This window comes from Rhinatrema bivittatum, chromosome 4 (genome assembly GCF_901001135.1).
Source record: "Rhinatrema bivittatum chromosome 4, aRhiBiv1.1, whole genome shotgun sequence".
NCBI classification, from domain to species: Eukaryota; Metazoa; Chordata; class Amphibia; order Gymnophiona; family Rhinatrematidae; genus Rhinatrema; species Rhinatrema bivittatum.
In genome coordinates, this window is record NC_042618.1 from 383041337 (window position 1) to 383067079 (window position 25743).

The 25743-nt window shown below is 40.6% G+C and overlaps 1 protein-coding gene across 2 annotated transcripts in view; it reads right to left on the reverse strand.

Moving 5' to 3' along the window:
- Positions 1-24378, reverse strand: part of DENND6A (DENN domain containing 6A) — a 138989-nt gene extending 114611 nt beyond the window's left edge. The window contains exons 1-4 of one of the 2 annotated variants that reach the window (XM_029600933.1): positions 23992-24378; positions 14536-14574; positions 14398-14440; positions 3292-3404 (exon numbers count right to left, since the gene is read on the reverse strand). In XM_029600933.1, the coding sequence (XP_029456793.1) occupies positions 3292-3404; positions 14398-14440; positions 14536-14574; positions 23992-24180 (384 nt within the window). In that variant the 5' untranslated portion in view covers positions 24181-24378. The remainder of the gene's footprint in view (positions 1-3291; positions 3405-14397; positions 14441-14535; positions 14575-23991) is intronic. The other variant, XM_029600934.1, reaches the window with a different exon arrangement.
- Positions 24379-25743: the final 1365 nt, after the last annotated feature.

Consider the following 25743-nt stretch of genomic DNA (forward strand, 5'->3'; position numbering starts at 1 on the left):
ACTTAAACACCATCCATAGCAGAAGTAAAGTTATGCGATAGGGGACACATTTCAAGTGACCTTATCGGAACATCCATGTCCCACTCATGCTCTGCCCATACCACACCACACCCCCCACTTTTTTTTCTTTTTAATTTGTGCATGTACCAAGAAATATGTACATATTCGGGGGTTTCTTAAAACCCGCGTGGCACGCACTGGACTGAAATACATGTGTATCTCCCGGCTTTGGAGCGCAGAGAGCTTTTAAAACTCACATTTTAGCAAGCAGAGCCTTAATATGAATCTAACTCAAAATTGAAGGTCTAGGCAAAAAAAATAAGTAAAAGATAAAACAGAAAAATACTACACTGCCAAAAATTAATCTATTACTAAAAAGAGGTTCGTACATAAAAAAGGCACGTATGCGCTATTTTATAAAACTCGCAAATACATGTGGATTTCCATTTCATGCATACATTTTAACAAAAGGAAAAAAGGGGCAGGCTAGGGGCATTCCAGGGTATGGCTCAGAAGTGTGTGTTTGGCAGATGCTTTTTTGGAAGAGAGAGAGAGAGAGACACACATACATCACTGAACTTATTCGTACACTTTGATGCTTGCTAGTTAACTAGTGTAGGTTGAAATCAGACTCTCATTTGGCTGCAGTTTTTGGGTAGGAGATCTGGGTGAATTGGTAGGGGTTCAGGGTGAAAGGCACGAAGGGTCTAGATCAGTGGTCCCCAACCTTTTTTGCACCAGGGACCGGCTTCAAGCAAGGCCATTTTTCCATGGCCCGGTAGGGCGGGGTGGGGGTAGGGTTATGGAGGGGGTTGGATTTTAGTGCATACTTATTTAATTATGACATTTTTCATGTGAATGTGACTCAACTCACCATAGGTTTTCACATGCATGACACACTGACCCATGATCTTCACGGGGCTAGATGTAAAAGTACAGTTTGCATCCACGGGAACCCCCCTGACCCACAATAATGGATGTAAAGCAGAATTATGACATTTCCCATACAACTCACCCTACAAAAAAGATATTCTGGTTCTGGTGTCATCTCAGTAACAGCAACTCAAACTCCTTCTATTTCCAGGCTCAATAGCCCTACTTATGAAAAGACAGCAGTTTACTACCAATGCATGTCCTCTTGAGAAAACACAACAAATAAGACTGATACAAACGCTTACATGCTAGTAAAATATCTCATCTCGGTAACAGACACAGAACCGACCTAACATACTCCCAGGATCTGTAGTAATGCACATAAACTAATCCGCACACAGTTACACCTGTATTATGGAATACACTCAAACAGGAGCAACCCTATCTATGAAAAGGCAACACTACAAATATTAAATCAGGTCCTAAAAACCAATACACCTCTTATTAGGAAAACAGAACTAGCAAGCAGCTATAGATCCCCACACAGAAATAATTGTAAAACTATACTAATAAGCAGAATAAATGTTTCAAAACAGCTATGAACAGAATAACATCCAACAATTAAAAACTCATAAAAACTATTAAACATTCTCCAAACACCAATAAAATATTTCAAAAAAGCAGACATCACATAATTAAAATGGCAGTCAGTCAAGAAAAATAAACTTTAAACGCCACCTTTACTTACCCCCTCCAGCAGCTCTCCTATTCCCCTTCCGTGCAGGCCGTGGCACACACCAGAAGCAGCAGTAGAAGCTAAGCTCTATACTCATGGTCCTCTTCCTTAGTGCCCATGTCTCTCTCTCTCACACACACACACACACACACACACCCCATACCAGTCATGCCCCCATGACCAGTTTCTGCTCTCACACACCAATCATCTCCCTAACAGTCTTTGACACACAGACCAGTCACCTTCCTGAACAGTTTCTCTCATGCCATACACACACACAGGCTTCCCACTCCCGTGTTCTACTTACATATATGGGCTTCTCACTCTCATAATCACTTTCTCTGTCTCTCTCTGTCTCTCACACACACACACTCACTCACTCACCAGTCTCTCACTCCCATGCTTGTTCTCTCCACATGCACAGGCTTCTCATTCCCATAATCACTTTCTTTCTCTCTCACACACACACACACGTCACCTGACCTCTCTCATGCATACACACACACACACACAAAGGCTTCCCACTCCCATGTTCTCTTTCAGATATACAGGCTTCTCCCTCCCATGCAGTGTCTCACACACACACTCAGGTTTCTCACTCCCATGCTCACTCTCTTCACATGCACAGGCTTCTCATTCCCATAATCACTTTCTCTCTGTTACACATACACCAGTCTCTCTCACTTCCATGCTTACTCTCCACATGCACAGGCTTCTCATTCCCTGAATCACATTCTTTCTCTCACATTCACACACACCACTCTCTTTCTCTCACACACACCATCCCCAGAAGCAGAAATGGGAGCTGGAGCAGCCTCCTCTTCCAGCCCCCGCAGGCCAAGAAAGAAGAATCCCATCGGCCGCGGGAGGCTCATGCTGCTGTCTCCTTTCCCGCTTACCTGCTGCTTCGATTACTCGGGGGCCGCTGCTGCAGCCGCCTCTGCTACTTTTCCACACGGCATGGCTCTTTCTCCTTCCCGCGCACCACGTATCACTTCCTGTTCCGGGTCACGGGGGGGGGGGGGGGGGGGGCAGGCACGGGAAGAAGAAAAGGCCAGCTGCGGGTGCCACAGCTTCTTTTAGCACTGCTGCCGTTCCCACTGGGCTTGAACGTGCTGTTAGCCTGGGGGCAACGGCAGCAGGGAAGAAAGAGCAGCGGGAGAGTCCGGGAGCATGCGACACATCTGCTGGTGCTTGGCGGCGCCGCCGACCGGCAAAAAACCCCAACTACCCAGTCCCGGTCCGCGGACCGGTGGTTGGGGACCCCTGGACTAGATGAACTGAAGATGGACTGGATGAACTGGCAGAGATATTGGGTGGACTGGTGATGTCAAGTATGTGCATATTTTCAAAATGGTATATGTGCACTTCCTCCATATATAAACAGAGGTTATGCGTGTATGTTTATAAAATAGGTATAGAAAGAAATGTGTTGTCTTGCATTGAAAATAATTGCATGTACATGCACATACCTTCAGAGCAGAACTATTAAGTATTTATAAACTGTGCAGCTCACAACGCAGTTTATAAAATTCTAAGATAAATCTACATCCGTCCACTTATGCACATAAATGTTCTATCGCGGAAAAGTTTGAAAGTTAAGCTCCCTATGTACAAATAAGCATTATTTGGATTTTACTTAAGAGATTTTTAGTTAGAATTATTAGCAAAAATATTCTAACCTTTAAATAAACAGGTAAATCTTTATCAAACTGGTCCACAAGACAATGCACTGAGATCTTCTTGCCAGAAGACTGACGAAATCTAAAACAAAACTGTGTGTCTCCAAGACAACCTATTGAAAAAAAAAATTCAACAACTTGAAATAGATGTTAATTAACATTGGAAAAAGTAATAAAATCAGTTGTCCCCTGAATTAACATTAACTTTATGGAATATTTGAAGAGTAATGATTTTTTTATCGTAATTATGACTCAATTATGAAAAAAAGGCAACTTTGTCCACTTTGCAGCAACTTCAGACAGGAGAAAGAAGCAAAAATTCCTCGATCTATCAATTCCATGGATATGCTGAAATCAGCATGAGATATTATCAATGTATACATTTTTCTAAGACAGCCATGTAGCATTTCTTCTATGCAATTTGTTTCTTCATATGACTGCCACAAAATGTTTTGACATAATTCTTGCTCCACATGACTTTTTAGGTTGAAATCTAACAAAAGTGACAGAACATAGTATTATACATGGAGGATGCTAAAAGTAGAGGAAAGAAAGGTACAATTCAAGCAGTTTCCTAGTATGTAATCACTGAATATAAAGGATTAAAGCACTAGAAAACTCCCAAATTTTCATTGTGACTCCATTTTTATATCTGCTATTCATTATTACTAATGGGGACAATATTCAAAAGGTTTTATGTAGGTAAACACAGGTTTACCAGTATAAAAACATGGTTTTAAATTGCCCTCCCCCTCCTCCCTGTGTGCAGGTAAAGGTACACAGGCTCAGAGTGTGCATACTTTTACTCACTTAATAAAGTAATGGGGGAATCGGTGCAATGATTGTATTTTCAAATCATCCCGTATACTGTTCATCTGCTTCAATGTAGGTGCAAAATATTCACTGTGGGGCGGATTTTAAAAGGGTTACATGCGTAACCCCAAAAACCCGCTCCTGTGCGCACCGAACCTATTTTGCATAGGCCCGGCGACGCACGCAAGCCCCGGGGCTTGAAAAAAATGGGCGGGCCGTGGGCGGGGCCAAAGGCCTCTCCGCTGCTGCTGGGCCCGGGAATCGCATGCCGGCACTTGGCCGGTGTGCGCAACCTACACCTGCCCAGAGGCAGGCGTAAATAAAAATATAATGGTGGGGGGGGGGGATTTAGGTAGGGCTGGGGAACGGGCAGAAGGAAAGTTCCCTCCGAGGCCGCTCCAATTTTGGTGCGGCCTCGGAGGGAACGGGGAAAGCCATCGGGGCTCCCCTAGGGCTCGGCGTGCCCAAGGTGCACAAGTGTGCACCCCCTTCCGCGTGCCGACCCCGCATTTTATAACATGCGCGCGGCTGCGCATGCATGTTATAAAATCGGGCAGAGATTTGTGCGTGCCGGGTTACGCGCAAAAATCTGCACCCGCGCGTAGGTACGAATATCCGGCCCTGTGTGTGGCACCTATATTTTAAAAGAGAAACTCTGCAAGCAGCATCAAAATTGCCTGTTACTTCTAACATTATGTTTACAGTGGCAGTCCTTACAATCAGAATTTTTCTGAAACTATATTCCTGTAGGTTGATGGCTGATTTTTCAATCAATTTTCAAAATCTAGAGAAAACAATTTTCCCAACTAGGGAAAAGTTATCACCCATATTTATATAAGGAAATAACATTTTAGTTCATGTTCCAGGCTCTTTCTCCCACATCTGACTCACTAAATCATTAACCAGGTGACTCCTTCCAGCCTATCCAAACAAGAAATCAACTAATGACAAGAAGAAAAGGCAGTGACTGAACAAGATGCCCTGAAATAGAGCGATCTCTCTTTATAAAACATTCAGGCTGGTGTGTCACCGAGTTTGCTATTACTGAATTTGACTGCTTTGATAATGCTGTACATGTATAGCTTTGGGGGCTAGAACATCCTTTTGTTATAAAGAGGTATTGAAGAGGAAACACTTTCATTTATTACCGTAAGTTCCTTTCCCCTTCCCTCCCCCTCAAACCACAAAGAATAGGCCAGGTGTGGTAACTCATTCTGCCTGGTACAATGCTATCATCCCTGCAGCAAGTTTCCATTTGTACAGCACTACATGGCACAGCTGTGCTAGCCCAATCTGACTGTTCTCCACATTATAGAAATACAATCAAAATTAAGAGTCTGAGTTTCCTTAGTATTATTATTTTTTAATTCAGTCATAAGCAAGTTTGGCCTGGGTTTTTTTTTTTTTTTTTACTGATTCTAAATATCCTGAATGAAATATATTGGTTTAATGAAATAGGAGTAAATTTTTAAAACATTCTGCATATAAAAGTTAGTATTCATGAATAAGCAGCCTCTATTTGCATATTTCATAAAAGTCCAAAATATGCACCTATATTCACTTTTGCATGCTCAAATACACATGTAAAAAAAGGGGTGGGCTGGGGCCTTTTGGGGCAAGGCCAAAATTATATGCATAATTTGCTATTTAAAAAACAAAAAAAATAAAGCATTTACACACATACATTTGCCAGCTTGCACAATTTTACACCTAATTATCTGGTGTAAATGATATAAATTGTGATTATTGTATAGTACTGACTGTGTCAGAGGTCTGAGGGAATGGGGGGAGTTCAGGCTAAAAAAATCCAGGAGGGTTTCTTGATGACCTGGAGAAGCACTGGCCAAACTGGTGACTAACTGGTAAAACTGGTAATTTCCTTGATGCACACGTTTTAAAATACACCAGTCTGAACAAGTCCTACTTTATCTTTGCATGCATATATGTGAGATGTGTATGTGAGAGTGTGAGACAGTCAGGGAGGTGACTGGTGTGTGTGTGTGTGTGTGTGTGAGAGAGAGAGACATATATGTGCACATATTTTTAACACAAGTAGGAAAAGTACGCCCTTTTAATGTATTGCATATATTCACAAATAAGCCTACATATGTGCATATGTTGCAGAGTAGAGATATACGTACATTTTATAAAATAAGATCTGCTTGTGGCAATATATGTAGGTATATGTAACCACATGGATGTTTGAAGTTGTCCTCATATTGTGTCAAGAAAACTATTTTCTTGGCTATCTGCCCCACCTCTTCAAAGAAAGAGTAATAGTACACAAGCAGAATACTTTCATGTCAGCTGAATCCTTTCTGTAAGCCCCGTGTAGAATATGCTGGATGATTCATAGTAACACTATAAATGATGGCAGAAAGAGCAAAAGGTCCATCCAGTGTACCCCGTTATCACTGGCCACACAGCCAAGGATATATCCCAGCTGTCAGTAAGAGTGCAACATCTGCAGTATATTACCCCTTATCTAAGTCAGTTTCTATCATCTTCCTGCACTGTACTCCACCCTCCTGGGTAGCCAAGCATGCAAGAGTCCCCTTTTTAGTTCACATCTAACATACTTTTTACAATTAACAGGTTGATATGCCAATTTATCATTATTTTTTTAAAACCTCCACAAATTTTAATACACAGAAAAGATTAGACACAATAAGGTAGAAATGGGACATTTATGTCCTGTGGAAGTAGTATATTGAAAGTTGAGATACTCTAGCCACCATATTTTTGTATTCTCAATAAAGCTACCTACTTGTTTTCCACGGTAAAAGGCAAGTTAAGTAGTTGTGGCTAAAGTAAATAATGTAAATAAAAGAAAACAAAATCCTATTAATGCATATCAAACACACAGCTATTTTTATTGAGGAGAGCAATCACTACAGTTCGGTAGCACAAAAAGTGGATCCTAATCTTTACATAAACTACCATGTTCAAATGCTGTGCACCTGCTTTCAGGTCTCAAAATTACATCCTGAGACAAAAAAATTCATCATCTTTGAAACACAACACCTCTGACAGGGTCCAGACTACCTCAGTGAAGAGTGTACAGGTAACTGAGTAAGACTGGGAAGAGAAGCTTCTATTTGTGCTGCTACTGAGGCAGCCATGTTTAAATGAACAGAAGCATGAAGACCTGAAAGCAGCAGCACAACAGTTTAACACAACTGCAGAATGTAGGCTCCCTTGTTTTGAGCAGCTGAAACTATATTGTTGCAATATGCAGAATAGGGTGGATTTTAACATATGCTTGAGATTCAAGGAATTCGTCTTCCTTCCTGGAGTTCATTATTTCATTTATAAAATATTCTGGGATCAAAAAATACTGCCTTTATATTTGTAAAATAATAAATAAAAAATAAAATGTAAGCTTTTCATTTATTGTTCATTCAGTTATCTAAGTTAAAATCTCAGTGAGGCTAGAATACAATCAAATACAGATAATGGTTGGATTGTTTTTTGTATTTCTATGTTGTTTAATCTCTACAGAATGAGCGATGGTGTTAATTATCTTAAATGCTGAAAAAATGGGTTTAAGCTCACGGGGAATTAATTTTTGGATGTTTTCGTATTATTTTTCAATAGTTTTTGTTTGAGCCATGTGGTTCCCTGGTTTTCATTAATATTTTCAAGGATTAGTAATTAATGAACTATATTTTTTCATGTTCGATAGCGCTATTTGGCCTACTACCATACCCTTTTTTTTATGTGATTACTTGGTTGGTAGTTTATTTACACCATTTAGTTTTACATCCTTAATTTCAACATAATCACATCATGCTATCTGATAAACCACACTGATTTTTCCTAGCCACTTTGAGTCAAGGAACACCACAAGACAGCTGTGTAGCTGTAGAGACATATAGTTGAGTGCAAACGTTTAGACACCCCTGGTCAAATTATGTTTCAAGGAATCACCTCAACATGGTACAAAGTTAAACATAATATCTTTCTGCAATTTTTAATGCAAAATTACTATTTGATGACTAAAATTGAAAATTTAAAAAAAAAAAACCCAACAGCAAATATGGTATGTGCAAAAGTTTGGACATCTTTCCAGTTGATTAATTATTACATTTTTAAAAGGTTAAGGCCCAAAACGTTGATAGACATTCAATTAGTCAGGTGAAGGCAATTTATTTGCTGCTGCTCCTTGTGGCCTTGGACAAGTCACTTCACCCTCATTGCCTCTGATACAAAATTAGGGCTTCATTAACTAAGCATTTTTCCTATATTTATTTTATTTATTTTTAATTTTTATATACCGAAATTCCTGTATGAGATACAAATCAATCCGGTTTACAAAGAACGGCAACTCGCCCGGGGCTTACCTGACCAGGGCTTTTTACATAAAACAGTAAAACAATGCAATTAACATAAGCATCATAACTTAAACATGAACATGAAACAGTAGGCCATGAGACTCTAAAACTATACATATAACGGATGAACAGTGGGTCTCAAAGTAAAACAATAATAATGGTTACATTGATAACAATTAATAATTAGGCCGAAGATTGCCTAGGGTTGTAGGTGCATGCTTAAGTACATTTTATTTTTTTTTAAATAGAAAAGAAGCTCGCCAGAGGTTTGACTTGTAGATAATTGTACAGAGGGGTGGGGGGGGAAAGAGAAGGAGGGTAATGGATGAGAGTGGGAAAGGGAGGCCTGGTGGATGGGGGGGAGGAAGGTGCATATAGATGCAGAATGGGAAAAATCCTTAGATTACAAACCCTTTGGGGACAAATACTTGTTCTGAAGTGCCTGAAACACAGAATAGAAGTCAAATAAGGGAGAAATTACTACTTACCTGATAATTTCCTTTTCCTTAGCTCAGACAGATGAATCCAAAACCAGTGGGTTATGCACCTCTACCAGCAGATGGAAACGGAGCAAAACTGACATAGTATATATACCCCTGCTGTGAATTCAGCCTGCCAGTATTCTTTGCAAAAGCCACCTGTAGACAAACTAGCAAAGCTTGATTATTAACAGAGAACCATTCCAGCACTCAGCCAACAGGAAAACACTGAGCTCAGACAAAAAAGTGTAACACTACTAATCTAGGGCTGAATTGACACTTACCAGTACTCCCTGGAACACACAGCCATGCAGGACCACCATAGCACAACCATTCGGCAGTCAAGGTGGGAAGTTGGAGTCACCTGTCTGTACTAAAGAAAAGGAAATTATCAGGTAAGTAATAATTTATCCTCTCTTAATGTACAGACAGATGAATCCAAAACAAGTGGGATGTACCATAGCTACTCCCGAACAGGGCGGGAGGCTGCCCATGGTCTAGTCAAAACCACTTGGGCAAAGGCTGCGTCCTCCTGGGCCTGCACATCCAGGTGATCATGCCCAGAAAAGATGTGAAAGAAGGACCATGTCGCAGCCTGACAAATGTCGACAAGAGAATCTACTGCCTGATCCCTAGTGGAATGAACTCTAATCTAACTAGCCAACAGCTGCTCAGCATCCACATATGCGGCCATGACTACTCCTTAATCCAGCGGGCTACTGTAAATACCTCAAGATATACCTTTTGAAATCCAGGGGCTGTAACAGGCGATATTCCTCCGCCTGCCAATCAAAGGCCAGGGCGGAAATGCATACAGCGTGGCCACTCCTGATCAAGAGCATCTATGCCTATCACTTTTGGGTCCCGCCTGCAACTGAAGAGCATAAGAACATTAGGAATAATTAAGAATGGAATGGAAAATAAAATGGAGGATGTCATAATGCCTCTGTATCGCTCCATTGTGAGACTGCACTTTGAATACGGTGTGCAGTTCTGTCACCGCATCTCAAAAAGGATATAGCTGCACTGGAGAAAGTGCAGAGAAGGGTGACCAAAATGATAAGGGCAATGAATTGCTGCCCTTTGAGCAAAGGCTAAAGAAGTTAGGGCTGTTTAGTTTGGAGAAGAGGCGACTGAGAGGGGATATAATAGAAGTCTACAAAATCATGAAAGGACTCGAACAAGTTAATGTAAATTGGTTAATCACACTCTCAGATAATAGAACGACCAGGGGCACTCCATGAAGTTAGCAAGTAGCTCATTTAAAACAAATCAAAGAAAATTGTTTTCACTCAGCACATACTTAAGCTCTGGAATTCTTTGCCAGAGGATGTGGATTCAGCAGTTAGTATAATTGGGTTTCAAAACGGTTTGGATTAGTTCCTAGAGGATAAATCCATAAACTGCTATGATGGTAATTAATAAGCAATAGCAGCTTGTGATCTAATGTTTGGGTACTTGCGACTTGGATTGGGCACTGTTGGAAACAGGATACTGGGCTTGATGGACCCTTGGTCTGACCCATTATGGCATATCTTATATGATGTTGTTATGTAATTGCTCTCTCACAACTGGATCCAGGGGATACATCCTTCCAAGACTTGTCCCCCTTTAAAATTAGCTTCTGGGGTGCCCCATTCAAGATCAATTAATTCCTGAATGGCCTCCATAATAGGGAAGAAGCATGAGGCGTTACACAAAGAAATCAAAATGGAAACTTCCTTTGGCTCATTCATGGATTCAACCCCAGGTACTCCCAACATCTTCAATGTCTGAGAAATTAGAGTCGGTAACTAATCTTTATGAAAGAACCTCAACATAGTTCTATACGGCTCCAATCCCAGAGGAATTTCCCCATCCTCCAGGGAGTAAGGATCGGTCTCGTCATCCATGACATCTTGGTCCCTATTGGGAAGGTCAGCTCCAGGTGTATGCAGACACTTACCCACAGCATCAGGCGTGCAGGATTTCACCGCTTGCAATCCTGAATTGTTAAGACTGGCCGGGGACTGTGCCTGAAGGAAAGAGTACAGTCCTTGAAACAAATTCTACCCAAGAAAAGGCAGAAGGATCCATGGCAAAACCAGGGGGCAATCGCCCTGTGCCCACTGAACTACCTTCCCCTGCTGACAAACCAGTTAGGGAGCTCCAAAATCAGGCAACCCTTCTGGCAACTCTTTTTTTTTTTCATTCCCACACCAGACTGGGAAAAGACAGGCTTAGTAAAATCAGAAGGAGGTAATTCTCCCCGAGTCTCTAAACAGCGCTGACACAAATTCGACAGAAAGCCAGATTGAGATGCTCAAATTTGACAAGCAACACAAAGGGCAAGGCCTTTAAGTTTCTTTGCTATGGGCGCCATCAGTCTGGCAATATGCTCTAACAGGCGTCTAACAATAGTGCACCCAAAAAATTAGGTGCTCCCAGATAAGGCGCACAACACTGTGCATATATAAGTGCCCAACCTGAGCTCCCTCAGGATGCTTAGATAATGCACAAAAAAAGGAGTGTGCATGTGTATGCACAAATGGGCATCCTGGTAGGCACTCCTGTGCACCTAACCAGGTGGCCAACTAGGCGCCCAACCAAATGCACATTGGGCTGCACAGTCGGGTGTACAAGCACGATCCGACGGAAACTGAAGAGGACAGTCTGCAGTGCACAAAATATGCACAAAAACGCTGCTGCAGCCTACCATGCAGTGAACTAGACAAGCCTTAGAGCAGGGTCTAGTCACGAGGGCTGCTCAACATGCCCCCGTCCCTTGAACTCCACTGGAGGTGAGAACGATCGTCGGATCATACGCCGAACATGAAGACCAGGAGGAATCCCTACTCAACTCCCCTTCTCTTCATCATTTTTTTTTTTTTTTTTAATTACCCTTTACTTGAGCTCAGCCCATCCCAGTTGAGTACAAGGTTGGTCTCCAGCTGCAGAGGGCATTAACAATCACCGCCGCGCTGAGCTTCTTGCACCCGCTTGCCTTTCAGCTGGATTTTTTTTTTTTTTACAGCTAAGTCTTCGCCAGTTGAAAAACCATCTATCGGACCAAGGCACTCATTTGAGGACTACAGAAACCACCTCAGGAATTCTCAACTATGGGGAGGACAATAAGGTATCACCACAGGAGAGCGGGGCAAATTACATTTCCTTCTTCTTTTCTCCTAAAACTTAAAGCAATCCCCAGTAGGGAGATGCACATCCACCATCTGCTGGAGACTGAGAATCCTGGCAGGCTGATGTCACTGAAGGGGTATATATACTGTGATGTCAGTTTTGCTCTGTCTCCATCTACTGAAGGAGGTGCATAACCCACTGGTTTTGGATTCACCTATCTGTATGCTAAGAAATAATTAAATACCATGGTTGAACAAATACTCTGACCTCTCAGGTTATGAATGTTGTTCTGTCTACTTTCAACAATCATGGGCTTCTCTAAGCAGCAGCTGTGGATGCTTTTGAAAATGAAGATAATTCACTCTAAGCAAGGAAAGACTATTAAAAAAAAACAAAAAAAAACCCCTCTAAATGCTTGCAGCTAGCAATTTCAACTGTCAAACAATGTTTAAATATTTGAAGTTACACTAAACATTTCCATTTGGATAAAAATATTGCAGTAATTTGGATAATGTATGAAGTGCACTAACACTAAAATATAACACCTCTAAAATATACCAAAAATGCTAACACAATGCATTAAATATTTGTGTTTTGATATAACTGTAAAAGTAAATGTGATAGGACCTACCTACAAGCAGGACATGGTTGAAAAAAGGCTTTTGAATTAAATTGGCTTTCCTGATCAAGAAATGAAAGTTAATGAAGTACAAAATATATTTAATTAATAAACATTCACTAAAGCTAGTGCCAACTGAGAGATTTAACCTTGCCCTTCAACCATAAAATGAGGTTTATGTGCTTCTTTCAAAGGAGGCAGGTGCTGTTTGTCTAGCAGCTGTAGCTTCTCAAGAAACCCATTTTAGAAAGAAAAAAAAAGTTCCAGTACCGCATGTTGCCTGCTTAAAAACCTCCAATTTCTTATCCCCAAAAAGAGCTTCTAAATAACTCATTTGTCATAAGCAGACATTACTTGTGTGACAAATGGTCCTTCAGGAATTACAAAATCTGTGGAATACATAATACCCCAAAATGGGTGTTTCAGTGAAAGAATAATCGAAGAATTCCTGCAGCCCTCCAGCTATAAACATAGGGGTAGATTTTCAGAGGGTTACGCGCGTAACCCCCGAAAACCTACCCCAACCCCCCCCCTTGCGCGCGCCGAGCCTATCTTGCATAGGCTTCTGGCGAGCGCAAAGCCACGAGACGCGCTGGGGGGCGTAACGTGGCCAGCACGTCATCCGGGGGTGTTTCAGGGGCGAGGCTGCGGCTTCCGGACGAGCCCAGGACCGGAACATGGTGCGCTGCAGCCGGCCCAGCGCGCACAAAGTTACGCCTGCCTTGAGGCCGAAAGGAAGTTCCCTCAGAGGCCGCTCCGATTTCGGAGCGGCCTCGGAGGAAACGGAGGCAGGCTGCCGATTTTGGGCAGCCTTGCGCGCGCCGACCCCGGATTTTAATGGATACGTGCGGCTACGTGCGTATCTATTGAAATCCTGCGTACTCTTGTTCGCGCCTGGTGCGCGAACAAAAGTACGCATGTGCGCAAATTTATAAAATCTACCCCATAGTATACTGTAGGAAATTTATCCTACTTATGCTCTGTACATATGTTTGTTTTTATATTAGAAATTCACATTTGTCAATTTTAAGTTAATAAAACTAATAATACTGAAGGACCAGTCACTGAAAACTGATGTGAGGATTCCATAGCTTTCAATTTTTAAATTTTTTTTCTGAAATCTTCCCAGTCATCTTCCAGTCAGGCCGATACAGTACACTGCACTCCGGTTAGCCTGCGTTTGGCCGTGCATTTTCGACACGCTATTTTTAACACACACCCCCGAAACTGCTTTTCTGTATACCCTCCGACTTAATATCATAGCGAGTCGGAGGCCCCAAAAATTTAAAAAAAATTTTAATTTAAAAAAATAAATAAATTTTTAAATGTGCCCGCGCCCGGAAGACGGACACTCAATTATGCCGGCGTCCATTTTCCAAACCCGTGGCTGTCAGCGGGTTTGAGAACCGACGCCGGAAAAATTGAGCGTCGGCTGTGAAACCCGTTGACAGCCGCCGCTCCTGTCAAAAAGGAGGTGCTAGGGACGCGGGCCCTCATTTAAATACTTGATCACGTGCCCAGGAAAGTTTACAGCATGATTATAATCTCTGAAGCCTAGCATCAGCTCTCACATCTGGGTGAAAGTGGCCTTTGTTTCAGCTCTTGTTCACACATTTCTACCATGAAATCTGGAATCTGAAATATATACGCAGTGAAGCTTAAAACTTTCCACAATCATCATTTTAAAATACTAACAAATGTGCTTTACCATTAGATAGCATGCATTTAAAACAAAAACAATTACCTGAATTTGAATCTGGAAAAGATAAATAGCAAATATTGGTTTTCTAGAGGATAAAAAAAGTGAGAAGAAAAAAAATGTATAAATCTTATGAAATAATGAAAAAATGATGTACTCACCAACATGTTTAGTTACACCTACCTCTTTATCGGTCAGCTTTGAATGAGGAGGATAAAGAACCTATAAAGGAACATTTCCGTTAACAAGCTCTGTTTCCAAACATTATGATAATTTTTACAAATTGAAACACCCACAAATCTATACCTGGCTTAGCTATATATTTCTCTTCTACATGCAAATGCTGTGTGTTAGGGTGGCACATGCAAGGTTCAAGTGTCTTTCAAAAACAGTTCTGTAAGTTGTTAGTTAAAAAAAATAATAAAAACAAATAAATAAACCTTTCAGAATTTGACAGCAGTTCTCACTTTTTCAAAAGTTTGCTTTTCAGTCCAAGCCTCTCTTTCTTTTTCACCATTTGAATACTTGAAAAGCATAGGTTTAGGACAAAACTGAACAAACTATGCAAGGATAATAATCCCAGATATCACAATGACAACTCTAGTCTCACATACCTTCCCCTTCCAGCAGTTTGTCAACAAATTACTAGAGGAACTGAGCAGGGCTGAGAAAAAAAAAGAATGCAAACCACCCTGTACAGGTGAAGGCGCATACTTTAAATATTTCACTATCACATCATTGCTTTTACTCAGTCGCTACAACATGCACACCTCACAAAATAGCCTTATCAGCTTGCCACACTGCAGCTTTTGGAGTAGCATATATTTTCAAATTATAACTCAAACTACTTATTAGGGATCTTTGTTTTCAGTTATTTTATTTTTCCTAGGAATTTATCAGTGTTTATTATACATGCCTAAAATTGGGAGGAAAAATCACTGAAAAGAAATGACACCCCCCAATGATTTTTTCTCCATTATAATAAAACACTGAGAAATCCCTGAGAAAAAAAAAAAGTAAAATAGAAGCCGAAAATGAAGGTCTCTATATTTATACAATCAATACATAATTATTAAAAATAAAATTGGTAATACTCTGATTGAATATGCACATTCTTCCTGGATATTTGGCTAATGAGCAGATACATTTTACTGGTCCATAGAAAAATGTAGCGGTTCACATGCCATCTATGGCCCAGCTCCATGCAAGTTCCCACTCAGGCTGCCAGTCAATGGGTTGCTGTCTTGAGACACTTCGTCCCCTTGGGATGTCTACACTAATTCCCAGCAAAATAACTTCTCAGAGCAATTTCCTGCTTAGAACTAAAATATGAAAATGTTATGATTGCTACCAGTTTTCTGACGAACATCCTGAAAAAGTGCCTCAAACAGGTCATTCATTTCTTGACATAGTCTTTCAGGATGGAATGTAATTTACACAACTGGGCTGCACACAATTTAAAATATTACTTGGCTAATATTAAAAATCTTTGCTGGGAAGATATTGAACTTATGCTACTTAAGGCAAGTCTGTATGCCAGCCCTGGAAGGTCTGCAAAAGGAGAGGAGAAATAAAAAAAACAAACACTCATTTCAAAAGAAAGGATCGGACTGCCAACTAACTGGGTAAAGGGAATCTCTGGAGAACAGATGATGTAAATCCAAAATCATAAAAGATTACTAAAAAAGGAAAAATACTTCAAAGGAATTGTATTAAAAAAATTAACACACTGTAGGAAATATTATTAGTTTAGGTACAATGAAATAAAGCAAAAGGTATACTTTTCTCTTCAATGCACCTCCTCTGGGTACTTGACATGAACAACAGGCCGATACAGTAAAGCGCGCTCCGGTGGAGCGCACTGTTAGCCCACATTTGGCTGCGTGTTTTTGACACGCTATTTTTACCCCTTATACAGTAAAGGGTAATAGTGCATCGAAAACACGCTGCCAACCCCCCCCCCCCCCCCCCGAAACTAATAACGCCTGCAACATGCAAATACATGTTGATGGGCCTATTAGTTATTCCCGCGTGATACAGAAAGTAACGCCTGCCAAAGGTAGGCGTTTATTTCGGCCGGCACCGGGAAAGTGTACAGAAAAGCAGAAAAAACTGCTTTTCTGTACACCCTCCGATTTAATATCATAGCGATATTAAGTCGGAGGCCCCAAAATTTAAAAAAATCAAAAATTAACAAAAAAAAAAAAAAGTAAAAATCTGCCCACGGCTGCGGGTTGGAAGATGGACGCTCAATTTAGCTGGCGTCCGTTTTCCGAACCCGTGGCTGTCAGCAGGTTCGAGAACCAACGCTGGTAAAATTGAGCGTCGGCTGTCAAACCTGCTGACAGCCGCCGCTTCTGTCCCTAGTGCCTCCTTTTACCGCGGGCCCTAATTTACATACCTGGGCTTTCTGAATCATGCGCCGGGACAGCGGGTGCTCGCCGGCTCTCCTGCGCATTTTCCTGTATCGGCCTGATAGCTTGGATGGCTCACTGAGCGCCCCCCCCCCCCCCCCCCCAAAAGATCTAGTTCACACCAACCCTTAGATTCATGTAAATGCTATAATATCACATGGATATGGTTAGGGTATTAATTTATTTTATTTATTTAAAGTCTTTTCTATACCTTCGCTAAGTTATATACCATCACAACGGTTTACAAGTAGGCACATAAGTAAGTTTGGGGTAAGCGTACTATAGTACATTCTAACAGGTGCCATTAAGTTTCGGTTACATTAAATCATAAAAATACGTACAAATGTTTAGTGAGGTAGGTTCTGGCCAGGTGTACCTAGAAGGTACTTTTACAGGTCAAAAAAAAAAATCACATTTACTGTGTTGTATTATTACATTCGTTGTGTACTCAGTTTGTTAAAATATTGTAATGCACATTTATGAGAATAGTGCTGTGTGCCGGTGCTCTTCTGTTTATTCCAGTGTATTTTCTATTCTCCGGTCTCTTTATAAAAGGCTTGTTTAAAAAGCCATGTCTTTAGACTTCTCTTGAATGTTTTGGGGTCTCTCTGTAATCTGGTCTCCAAAGGCATTGTGTTCCAGAGTGTGGGTCCTGCTAAAGACAATGCCCTTTCTCTTACCTGGGTTAGTCTCGCTGTCTTGACTGAGGGAATGGTTAAGAGAGCTTTGTTTGCTGAACGAAGGTTCCTGTGTGGTACGTGTACCCGTAGTGCAGTGTTTAGCCAGTCCGCTTGTATGGTGCATAGTGCTTTACATTTTATTCTTTGTTCTATGGGTAGCCAGTAATTTTTAGAATTACTGCACCATGTGGTAACATAGCACGTCGCATAGGTAATATCACCTGGCGTGGTAAACTTTTCACACCCAGTGATACTTCCTATTTTGCAGCTCATGAAGTACAGAGAGAGCGAGAGACTATTTATAAGGCCTTCATAGTATTCAACTATTTATTTGCCTATAGGAGGGACAGCTAATAGCTCGAGGTGGGGTGTTGGTTTAAGGTTTAGGGGACAGTTTTACATGCAGAGTGAGACATACGAACTGCAAGTGCACCTCGGTGAAGATTTGACGTCATTTGGAGTGAGGAAAGTCTCCCAAAGATGAGATTTCTACAACATTCTCTCGCCCTAGCTTGATGGAGACTTTCCTCACTCCAAATGACGTCAAATCTTCACCGAGGTGCACTGTGCAGTTCTGCATGTAAAACTGTCCCCATAACCCTCACCAACACCTCACCTCGAGCTATTAGCCGGCCCTCCTATAGGCATATAAATAGTTGAATACTATGAAGGCCTTGTAGTCAAGTCTCTCTCACAGCCCAGTCAAAGGTTAGAAAAGAGGAACTTTCTCCCATTCTGGTGCCCATTCCATGGGCACCAGAATGGAAGAAAGCTTTTTTTTTTTTTTTTTTTAATTTTTATGAAATAAGGCCCTTAATATCATTAAGTTGGGAATTCTTCTCATTAGAAATGCATTGGGACTAGAACCAAGGCTAGATACAATGTTGTTCCTTCCACTTGTTTTACATCGATACTCTCAGTTCAGGATTGGCTCAAAACTTAATCAGTCTACAGATGCTAAATAACTGCCAGATGAAAGGGCCAAAATTCACTATATTCTGAAAGAAAAAAACAGCATAAGAAAGTACAGTTTACTAAGCTGTAAATCAGGTTATAAGATTCACTTCCACAAACCCACATGCAGGGCCTAATTGAATTAAAGGGGATGGAACAGCTCCCCTATGAGGAAAGGCTAAAGAGGTTAGGGCTGTTCAGCTTGGAGAAGAGACGGCTGAGGGGGGATATGATAGAGGTCTTTAAGATCATGAGAGGTCTAGAACAGGTAAACGTGAATCGGTTATTTACTCTTTTGGATATTAGAAGGACTAGGGGGCACTCCATGAAGTTAACAAGCAGCACATTTAAAACTAATCGGAGAAAATTCTTTTTCACTCAACGCACAATTAAACTCTGGAATTTGTTGCCAGAGGATGTGGTTAGTGCAGTTAGTGTAGCTGGGTTTAAAAAAGGATTGGATAAGTTCTTGGAGAAGTCCATTACCTGCTATTAATCAAGTTGACTTAATAGCCACTGCTATTACTGGCATCAGTAGCATGGGATCTACTTAGTGTTTGGGTACATGCAAGGTACTTGTAGCCTGGATTGGCCACTGTTGGAAACAGGATGCTGGGTTTGATGGACCCTTGGTCTGACCCAGTATGGCAAATTCATGTTCTTATGATCTCACAAAGCATTTACATAACAGATTACTAATGCATAGAATTGTCACCTCATCCTGGGTCAAACAGTGTGGCTTAGCCAGTCCTGGACTTGCTCCTCTGCAAACACTTATTTACAGTTAGGGAAATCAATGGGGAAATCCTAAGAAAACCAACTATACTTCCATGCATGCAACGGAGCAAAATCAAGACTGGCAACCTTACTGACATATTCAGACACTTGAAGCACAACCTGTGGTATAGCTCATCAATAAATGTAAACACATACCACATCACTGGAATGCTTAGTTTGCTAAACATTCAAGATCAGCTTTCCACAGATTCAGTAGTTGCCACAATTGGTAGCAAAGTTCTCCTAATGAATAAGCAATCAAAGTATTTCTGTTTAATGTTTCATTTAGTTATCAGTTAGAATATAATTAACCCATGAAACAGACTGTTCTCAAGAGTAAGCATTTGTGTAGTTTTGTAGCATATGAAAATAAATTGCAAAAAATTACAGTCAATTCTACACTGAAACATTTCAAGGCTACTCTAGGAAGGCAATTTTGATAAATAGCAATTTACCGTATAAACTGGTTGTCAGAGAACTGCCCTCCTTCAATATAGTTAAAAATATGAACGCTGGTTGCAGATGGGAGAGGCGATGCCGGAGGCAGGTTTTTCTGAAGAAAATCCAACCACGTAAAAAGTAGGTGCAATCACTCAAGTGCCCAGGGCACCTTTCAGAGTGAAAGTATGAAGGTACTTCCACTTTCAGAATTAGTGCAAAGCCTGTATATAATGTATCTTCGAACTCGGTCCCAATGCAGTTTGAAAATTGTCTGCACATTTCACTTCTGTTTTACCTTTAGTTATAATGCAGATAGAAGTATATGCATGATGTAATTATTGAAGACAAAAATATATTTACCCTTGAAGAAAAAAAAAAACCAACCAACCATATAGCTAAAAACAGCATTTCCACTGGAGTCCAAATCTCCTGGTTGATGCTTGTTGTTTTGAGTGCTAGGGAGGGAAGTGAGAGGGGAATGTAGTGGCTACTACTGTGGTCAATCCTGTTAATGCAAAAAGTAGTGTCAATGTTTAGTCTAGGTGGCGCTTTCCCTCCTTCCCTAAGGAATCCTGAGACACCTTAGCATATTGTTGGAGCACAGGGGTGGTTGAAGGATATGTATATACAAATTTATGAAAACTGTTCTAACAAAATTATGGCATTTATTAAAGTGTCCTATCAGTTAAGCATATTACAAATGTTAAAATTCTTAATAAAAAAAAAAAGAGGCTTGTATGTAACAATAAGCAAAGCTTCATGAGTGGTTTGTAAATGCCTTTACTCCCTTAATGGTGACTGCAGTTTTATGCTCCAGATGTATCATCACTTTAGATTTCATGTTGAGGACCTGAGGGAATTTTACCTCATCATTTGTGGGCAACAATGACTGCAATGTATTCCATATATGAAGCAATTACTAATAGATCTATATCTAGATATAAAATTTGCTACATTTGTATGTTGGTCACTTTATGTACTCCAAAAAACATGTGCACTGCATTTTTTGGGAGATTTGATGATTGATTTTGTGTTCTTAAGGTGTCTTCTCATTTTTTACCCAAATTTATGCCTTTATGAAGAAGATCCAGAATTAAAAGGATTTTCCCCATGGACACCAAGATGGTAATTTTCTGCACAAAACCTTCTAGATGTTCCATCCTCCAGATTTGCATGGATGGCAACTACACGCAAAAAGGCATTTTCTACAGCTGGGCCAGTTCTATGGAACTTTATTCATCTTGTAATCTGCATTATTACAGATCTTGCGGATATCAGACTGCAAAATACTTAAAAGAACGGTCAATATATTTAATCATCAAATAAGATCTGAGTGCTAAACTTTGAAAAGCCTGCTTAAATAAATATGTTTTAAGGCTTTTTAAAACTCTTTGGGTTTCTATAGCAGCTCTTTATGTTTTGTATTTGGATGCAGTATATCTATTTTAAACTAGGCATTTTTGAAGTACCCCGCCCCAAACACTGGAGGGCACGGAAATCAGATATTTTTAAATAAACATAAATAGGTACAGGTGTAAAATGTGATTCAGAACACTGGCATCTGTGCAGATAAAAATATGTACAGTACATATACCGTACTTTTAGCCACTGTGAAAAGCAAACACACAATCTGTGACAGATATGGTGAGTTTTCAAAGCTGGGGGAGATCAGGAGACTGACACTGCATGCCCCCCCTCCCCATAAATTTTGACAGGCTCTTACACTAGTGTTATTGGTCAGTTACTAAGCCTTTAATTGGTATGTGTGTGACAGTCTAATACAGGGGTGATCAACTCCAGTCCCCGAGTCACAAACAGATATGCATGCAAATTTATCTCATGTATGTTCTTTTCGGATATCCTGAAAAAAAAAAAAAAAGACCTGTTTGTGGCTTTCCAGGACAAGAGCTGGCTACTCATGGTCTAATGCTGTTAAATATTCAACATTATATGCCCTCCATGCCACAAATATTTACAAATGGATCATTTAAATTCAGACTTAAATGATCCAGGAGTTTGTAAATGTGTAATAATATTCCCAGATTCTATTTTTTATATTTTAAGAAGTGAAAACAGGACAGTAATCCAAAAATCACAAGTTTTCCAGTTATCTTGACTGATTTTTGCCTGTCACTACTTCTGTTGTTGCAGGATACTGCACTGAAGCTTGGACTAAAAATCTGAGAAGCAGCAGGAAACTGCTTCAACTGCATATTTCAACTCATGATTGTACTTGATAAAGCTCGTAAATGCTCTTCTCACAAAATTCTAAGCGAGGTATTTGTCGTGAAAATGAAAGACTAAAGTACCTCTATTTACCAATAATAGAGCACACTACCGGATGACGGTGGAAGAAACACATTACTGGATGACAGTGTTAAGAGACGCTGAACTTAGTCAATCATGTCCCCATGAGGAAGGAGTTCAGCCGAAACACGGACCGTGTCGGGCAGCTTGTCAATACCTCTAGACACTGGGTCAAAAAAGTGTTTCTCCATGATAAAGCTAAGTAGCTGGAAAACAATGCAAAATAATGCAATGAAAAAGGGACAATCCGATAAGTTCACAAAATGACTTTATTCACATAAATGGTGCATATATTACAAATCACCTATATTTTAGATATGATGAGCATAAAAAAAACTTAAATGACCGATGATTAAACATAGTGTGGTGAAAGCAACCAATACATGCTATCCCACACACAATGGCAAATGACTGTGCAGAATCTGCACCATCAAGCCTGGTATGAGGTCATTAAATTTTTGTTTTGGGTTAATATTATTGGTAAATAGAGGTACTTTAGTCTTTCATTTTCACCTATTGTACTTGATAAAGTACATCTAACATACAGAAACCTCACAGAGATTATTTAATATTGTTCTGGTCTCCATACAGAATGCCCATGGCTTTACTGTAACTCACATCAAAGACACCAAATGTTTAAGCAAATTTCCATATCATGATCATCACACTACAAAAAGATATGGAAAAGAGGCAACAAAACAAAAGCAACACTAACATGGAAAGACCTTTAAGAAGGGATTGCAGAACTTACGGATACCATAGAGAGGCAAGATAATAAGAAGACCAGTTCTGACAGAACTGGTGAGGTTAGTAAAGCAAAAGAAAAAAAAATATGCATACCGTATATCTGGATTTGGAGCACTTTTCAACAGTACCCCCTTAAAAACTCTCTCCCTTATCAGAACAAGAATTTTCAATAGGGTTACCAAAATTTCACCCCGGCTGGTTCATTGGCAAGCATATCACCATATCAGTGGAAACATATTTAACCACATTTGCACTTTCCAGTCTACAGTTGAAAAGTGCTAAAAAGGATAAGTTCAGTCCTAGTTTTTCACCTATTCATCTCACTACAGAACACACCTGCATTCACCAATGGCATAACACCACAACTATGTTCTATATTAATAGCAAAGTCAGCCAGCAGCTCCAAAAATCTAAGACTGATTGTTCACAAACTGGAAAAACTACAATTGTTCATCTGTGAATTCTTTCTAGTAAAGCAAAAAATTCAACTTTACAAGTTGAATGTGTCTATTTATGAGCTGTCAAGCCCTAAAGTATAGCAACACAAATAGCATGTTTTCTCTCTATGATAGAGATCAGGGGTAGGCAACTCTGGTCCTTCAGTGCCACAAACATTTTACATGCATTGTCTCCATTGCAATCAAATCTCTCTCATGCATATTCACTGCAAATATCCTGAAAACAAAACCTGTTTGTGGCACTAGAGGACTGGCGTTACCTTTCCCTGATATAGACTGTCCTGTAGAGTTCGGTATATTGGCATGATACCAACTAGTCAACTGCTTACCCGATCAATAAACCTAAAATCAACGTAGTCTAGTATTTTGTATCATCTAAACTAAAATATTTTAGAAAGAAAACTTTACCAAAATACTTTAGTTTGGCTGCCGAGTGCTCTCTAAAGTTAGTAAAGAAATGTACTGTTAATCCAATAAAAATAAAAAGGTATCACTATATAGATATAGTTTTAATTTGTTAACCTTCATTTCTGTGCAAAATACTTTAGTGAGAATAAAACGAAACGGTAAGCAAAGTACACAGTTTGGTATAACAATGGGATATTTGGACATGCAAATCAGCGCAATAAACCATGTTTTCTAGGCAGCACAGATTTTTCATCTGAGAATTTTTTTTTAAACTCTAGACTATTAAATGCAAACCCTAGTTAGTCTCTCAGTCTCCACATCTGCACATCCATCGCACACAGACTACATTGGAAACTCCGGCATCTTCATCACACAGCACAGGAGCCCTGGCTGCGCGGCGTCAGGCAAGCCGGGCCTGTCCATGTAAGAATAAGGATTCAGAGAGGTCCTCACCTCCACCGCCTGACCCAGCTCCAGGTCAAACCCCACCACACAGATACAGTGCAGCCAGGCGGAGAAACGGTCCCAAGGAAGTGCCAGCGAGCCCCCGGCGCACAGAACCTCCGCCAGGCTACGGGTCGTCCGCTGCTCCCGCAGCCGCTCATTGCGCTCTTCTAGCTCCGCCATACCCGGCAAGGCCATGACTCCTGCCTCTCCACCGCTAACTGCAGCAAAACAGCTCGGACCCTAAAGCCATCAACAATACACTCCGTCGCAGACCCCACAGGAACTACTCGCTGCGTCAGCACGCCATCGACGTCAGCGCGCGCCCTAGGCGTGGTGGATTGGCTAGAAGCTCTGGCTTGTGGGTGGGTTCTTTGGCTTAAGCTTCAGCTCGCCAAAGGGGGATGGCTTGTACTGTTCGCCGCTGTTTATCTCCGAGTTGCAAAGGCATAATTGCAGAGATGTTCTGCCAGGTTCTTATCAAGAGGCTCTTGCGATCTCTGTTTCCCGCAATGAGACAATTTTTGTTTTCAGAAGTAGGTCCACAAAAGTCTCTTTCGGTACATCAATTAATTGTGCTTCCCCCATTCCCCCCTAAATGTCATCCTGTTATTGCAATCCTTTCACTATCAAAGGTTTTCAATCTCCTATCAAATGCATTTGGGGAGGGAAGGTTGTAATATAATGTTTAAAACTACAACTATGTGTTTTTTCTTCATATGTACGAAAGTAAACCATATATCATGTTTAGTCCTTTTTAGCATGTGTAAAAACTTAGTTTGGTTTTTTAAATCTTATTATATCGCCTTTCATCTAATAAGGGCTGCTTTAATCTTTCCATCCACACCATAACTTCCCCTAAAGTATTTCAATCGATTCCAAACTTTAGGAAATGTCCAAAAAGGTAGGTTATTGAAAATAACTGGAATCTGATGAGGTTCAGTTAATTTTCAGTAAGACAATGTTGAAATGCATTAGGAAATACATGGTTTTCACGTCATAAGAATGTACCTGCCATGCTGGGTCAGACCAATGGTTTAGGTCATTTTCAATAGGGAAGATACCAGGCGCATGATTGAACTCCCCCCCTCCTCCCTCCCCCTCACTCTTTACCCCAATCAGCATGTTCATGTTCCTCTGGATGGGCAAATTTAATTCACATTAGCACTTTCCAACCTGGAGTTGAAATTACTAAAAATATAAAATATGGCTGGATACCTTTTGTGCAGACTCTGTTTTCAAAAGGAAAGAGGCAGTGGGCATTAAATTGCCTTGATGCATGCTATTATTCACCCTTTTCTTTGTGAATTCAGTATCTGTGCATGGTGGTCGTGTGGGGGTATACAGGTCCTTGGTGAGGCCTCACCTGGAGTACTGTGTTCAGTTCTGGAGACCATATCTCAAAGGAGACAGAGACAGGATGGAGGCGGTTCAGAGAAGGGTGACCAAAATGTTGGGTGGTCTCCATCGAATGACTTATGAGGAGAGGTTGAAGAACCTGAATATGTATATCCTGGAGAAGAGGAGGAGCAGGGGTGATATGATACAGACCTTCAGCTACTTGAAAGGTTTTAATGATCCATGGTCGTCAACAAATCTTTTCCATTGGAAACAATTTAGTAGAACTAGGTGTCACGATTTGAAACTCCAGGGAAGAAGACTTAGAACCAATGTCAGGAAATATTTCTTCACTGAGAGAGTGGTGGATGCCTGGAATGCCCTTCTGGAGGAAGTGGTGAAGACTAAAACTGTGAAGGATTT